This window comes from Nicotiana attenuata, chromosome 6 (genome assembly GCF_001879085.1).
Source record: "Nicotiana attenuata strain UT chromosome 6, NIATTr2, whole genome shotgun sequence".
Taxonomy (NCBI): Eukaryota; Viridiplantae; Streptophyta; class Magnoliopsida; order Solanales; family Solanaceae; genus Nicotiana; species Nicotiana attenuata.
The window spans coordinates 56,214,704-56,219,561 of NC_031994.1; the positions used below are offsets into that span (position 1 = coordinate 56,214,704).

Here is a 4,858-nt window from a genome sequence, read left to right on the forward strand (position 1 = left end):
ACTCTCCGATTTCTGATTCAAATATATCTCCATTTGGAAAAGAATCTCATAATACACTTATTCTACAAGAAGTTCTAGCCTCCAGCTTAGCACTCCTTTCAGGAGGATAAGATTCTCTTTCCCAGCCTTACTTTGAAATCCAAACCGAGTTGAGATTCCCTCTCTGATAGAGGCAAAGTTATATGTTTACCTTGATAATCAAGTGGCGTCAATTATTCAATCTGACTGCTTCATGCTCTTCGTTTTTTAAATATTTCCGAAGCCTTTGTACCATATTTATGTACCACATATATCAACAAAATATAGGAATAATGCTTTGCTCATTTTAGTAGACCACGGATCACTCTTCGGATGCCTGACTACTTAGTTTACAAGAGGATAGGTGCCGTCAGCCGTGGAAAGACTGGTCAAGAGTTTCTTCACTCTTTCATGCCAAACCCTATTCCCATTCAATCAACTTTTTATCATAGGCCTTCAAAGGAAAGAAGAAAAAAAGGACAAGTCTATACAAAAAATACACTTCACGTTGCGGCAAAAACCAAAAGCACTAGCATGGAAACATAAGACCAATCTCAACTTTTCTCAGCTCAAAATATGTTCATAGAGAACTGCATTACAAACCAGTTAGAGCATCCAAATTCATCAATACAAACGCTTAAAGGTGAAAGCTGAGATTCATTGCATCCAGTGAAACAAAGACTGCTACATAATGGGAAACATCTGAACAGAACAGAAACTCTGTAGTCCATTCTTAAGAAACAGAAACAATCCTCTCCGACTTAGTTCATTTCTTCTCCGTGTTGCTTTCCAATTCCCTTTTGAGCTGAAGAGAGAAGTCATCATTGACATCATCATCATCCCAATCATCTTCCCATTGCTGGGTAACTTCTTTCCCTTCCTCTTTCGCCTCCCACTCTGATAAAGAGGTCAATACAGATGTTAATGAAGAGACAAAGTGGAAAAAAAACCAAAAAATGAAAGGCAAAGTGTAAGTAGAGACAAACTGAATAACAGATTTTCCACATACATAAAAAATAATTTTAAAAAAAGGAGAAAATTTTATGTTTTTAGAGAACAAAGCCTATGATGGTCTAATGCTGCTCCAAAATTGAGAAGACTGGTGCAAAATTTCAATACCAAGGTTATTTGGACCCAAGTGCAAGAATCGGACACAATCCATTTTGACATGTGTGCAGGTCGATTCTACCAGAGAAAAAGGGCCTGGGTAAACACTAAATACTGAAGATGCTTGGAGCAAAGTATGAGTATCAAACACATCCCCTATTTGACATGTATAGGTCAATTCCGAAGTTGCTCGGACTCTTCACTTTCGGTGCCACACCCGTGTCGACACGATGTGGGTATGGGTGTGGGTAGGGGTGTTCATTGTTCGGTTTGGATCGGTTTTTCCCTAAAAAGAAACAAAACCAAGTAATTCGGTTTTTCAAATATTAGAACCAAACCAAACCAGTTAAGTCGGTTTTTTCTTGATTCAGTTTATGTCGGGTTTTGTCGGTTTTTTGGTTTTTTCGGTTATTTGTCGTTTTTTCATAAATATAAGACATACACTACCAAACACATATTCCGGCGACCACATTTTCAACGTAGCACTATCAAATCAATTGTCCTTTGAAAAATCTATTATTTACCAAGATATATTGATGATAATTGAATCAAATAGTGATGAATAATTTAAGGACTCAATTAAGAATATACTATTTTTAACATGAAATGGATTCTTACACTTAACAAAAGAAAACTACCAATCAAACTAGAATGTAAAGGTAAAGAACTATACTAAAAGTGCAAACTATTAACGTTTACCATAAATTTTTTGAAACTTTGTATAAAAATATACATATATATATAGGTGTAATAATAAATTTGAAATAGCTACTCCTATAGTCGGTTTGGTTCAGGTTTTTTTCGGTTTTTTCTGATTAAAACCAAAACCAAACCAAATTTGATCGGTTTTTAAAATTCAAAATCAAAACCAAACAAAATCAAAAAGTATCGGTTTTTTTGGTCGGTTTGGTTTGGTTTTCGGTTTGGTTTTCGGTTTTTCGAGTTTTTATGAACACCCCTAGGTGTGGGATCCGTACTTGATCTGGTCAATCGAATTTTGTCAAATTTTGGGTACTTTGACCAAAATCGACGTGGAAATTCGGGACAGATATAATATAATGATTTCTGAAATTAAAACAAAAGCTACGGTGAAATTGAAGAAAAAGGAATACCTTAAATATAGAAACTTCTACGTCAAGTCTTTTTCCTTTTATCTCCTTGAATTCTCCTCTGGACATGTAGAAGGCCTACAAGTTCCGGGTAGAAAATGCTTTTCCAGTTCCTTATTAGCTTAGTTCAAATGTTAATGTTTCACTTTTTATGCTTAATGAAGTTGTAGTCCTTTTCCTGCACTATATAAGCACCATGTAAGTTTTCCACATAATGTCTCATAATTAAGCCATATTTTTTTCTTTGTTTTCAGATATTTGAATTATTTTTAACCGAATCCCGGCACCCGTATCCGTACATAGATCCGTACCCCCGGATATTAAATTTTAGATCATGAAAGATCCAACCTCTAGATCCACATCCGTATCGGACACCCAAGCAACTTAGGTCAATTCTACCATATGAGAATGGTCAGTGTAACATAGTCAAATGACAAATGTAAAATTTGCGAATGACAGGTCGTTCAGAAGCATGAATGGAAGTGGAAGAGAATAACTTCAAGAAAGTGGTGCAAATTCTTTGACGTTCACCCTTCCGCCTTCAATTCTTGATATAACTTTCTAGCATGAGCTTTTCTCTTGTGGCGAGCATCTCTCAACATAATTGTCCAACCAATTAAGTCCTACAAACACTGACAGTTGAAGGCTACTAGACACCCCCTCCTCCCCCACCCCCACCCACCCCCGGGAAAAAGGGGTAAGGGGTGGAGGAGCTAGAAAAGAGCACTCAAACAACTGATACCAAACTAATTAGTACCATTATAGGGCCCAATTCTTGTTCTCATTTAGCCTAAATATCTAACTCCTCTAAATACCTACAGACAAATAGTCAGATGATAGTTGAGCAATAACCACAATAGTTTTTATTAGGGCACACGGTTTGAACACTAGTGGATAACGAGCCCGCCCCTCTACCCTATTCCACTTAAATTGTTCCCAACCGTGAGATGCACCTAACAACACATCACGAACTATACCGCTTATAAGAGTTTCATGAGGCCATTATGTGATTCTCAAATCAGACACTCAAAAACACACATAAGATGCAAGAATAGAAAAGAATTAATGATGCTAACCCTCAAATTTAAAAATGAAGATAATCAGCGAGAGAAAAATGAAAGAGCCTAACGATGATGAGTGCTAACTGACCTTGATCAATTTCGAACTCTTCAAATTCATCATCATCCTCGAACAGATCCATTTTCACGTCTTCAGTTGCTGGCTTTGGTTGTTCCGTTGCCATTGCTATTTACTAACAAAAAGGATAAATTTACATTAGTAACATTAACAGATAGCTATAAGAAAGAAAAGTAAGTTTTTTATAACAATAAACAAAAATCAAGATGGTAAACCCTAACTGCCGATAATGGAAAATAGGACTGCATATACTTAATCGAAGTGGAAATTGAAAATTAAAGAGACCAAAAGAAAAAATATAACTTACAAGATGTGGTGAAAACTGACGAGCTATACTAATTTTGTAATGAGTTGTTGAAACTGGATTTTTTCAGTGCGGAAGGAGACCCTATATATTAACACTCCGCGAGGATTTCTTGGGGATGCGGCAACTGTTGAAACGGCGTCGCTCCGCTCTGCAAAATTTGGAATTTGCTCTTGCCAAATAGTAGTATTGGATTTTGGAATTTTCCTGCCAATATAGTATTGGATTTTTAAAGAGAAACTCTCAGAAACCACTATGTTTTAGTGGTTATTAGCTAGTTTGTATGGGTTAGAATCCGATCTCACGGTAATTAACGGAGTTAATCTCGTCTTGAGTTAATCCATAATTAATAAGTGGTATGGCCACTTATTCATAACAGGATTCGACTCTTGTCCGATTTAATCTACGAGGGCACGGCCCAGTCATTCCCCCATGGGGACGGAACCTCAGCGTGGCCACGACCATTTATTGCCAGCTCACGAAGCTCACGGCTATAAATACCAAGAGAGGGAACCCTAGAAAAGGGGGGCTGCTTCTTCACCACTATTGACAAAAGAGAGAGGGAAGAGAAAAATATACCCATCTTATGGGAAGAGAAAACACCATTGTAAGGCTCTGAACCTCTTCATGGAGAGGCAGACCAAACCAGTATTATCAATAAAAGCTGTTAAGATTTCTTCTCCTAACCTTGAGTACTTATTTTCATGTTCTTCATTTGGTCCAACGGATTATTACGGTTTGCTATGATTTTCCCGTGATTCATTTATATTGTTTTATACTCATAAGGTATGTGATAACTTTTGAGCAAACAATTTGGCGCCGTTTGTGGGGATTTCCTAGCAAAATCGCGTAGTTCTTCCCTGGACCAAAAGGAAAGAAACGCCAAGCTCGAGGAGGAACTCGAAGATCTCAAGTCAAGATCTAAGTCCTCTCTCTCTCTCGCCGATCTCAGATAGTGCAAACAAGAAGAAGAACCGTCCCCCCCTTCCTTACGGTTTAAAAAAAAGTTTAAAAGGGTAAACGGGTAACCGGTCCTTCGGTAAACGGTCGAACGTACCGAAGGCCCTTCCGGGTCCCCGGTAAGTAACCCGGGTAACCCGGAACGGGTCCGGAAAGTACTAACTTTCCCGGANCCCGGGGAATCGGGAACGTCCCGTCCGAACTAACCGGAAGTCCCGAACTT

General features: G+C 38.0%; 1 protein-coding gene across 1 annotated transcript; it reads right to left on the reverse strand.

Moving 5' to 3' along the window:
* Positions 527-3,800, reverse strand: LOC109227019 (protein DSS1 HOMOLOG ON CHROMOSOME V-like). The gene is made up of 3 exons (XM_019392006.1): positions 3,679-3,800; positions 3,384-3,486; positions 527-915 (listed from the first exon to the last, which is right to left on the reverse strand). The coding sequence occupies exons 2-3, from the start codon at positions 3,475-3,477 to the stop codon at positions 785-787; spliced, it is 225 nt and encodes a 74-aa protein (XP_019247551.1). The 5' UTR covers positions 3,478-3,486; positions 3,679-3,800; the 3' UTR covers positions 527-784.

Coding starts and splice junctions, on each gene's coding strand:
- LOC109227019 (XM_019392006.1), bottom strand. CDS start 3,477: ATGGCAACGGAACAACCAAAGCCAGCAACTGAAGACGTGAAAATGGAT. Junction 916..3,383: donor AGAGTTCGAAATTGATCAAG/GTCAGTTAGCAC, acceptor CCTCTTTATCAG/AGTGGGAGGCGAAAGAGGAA.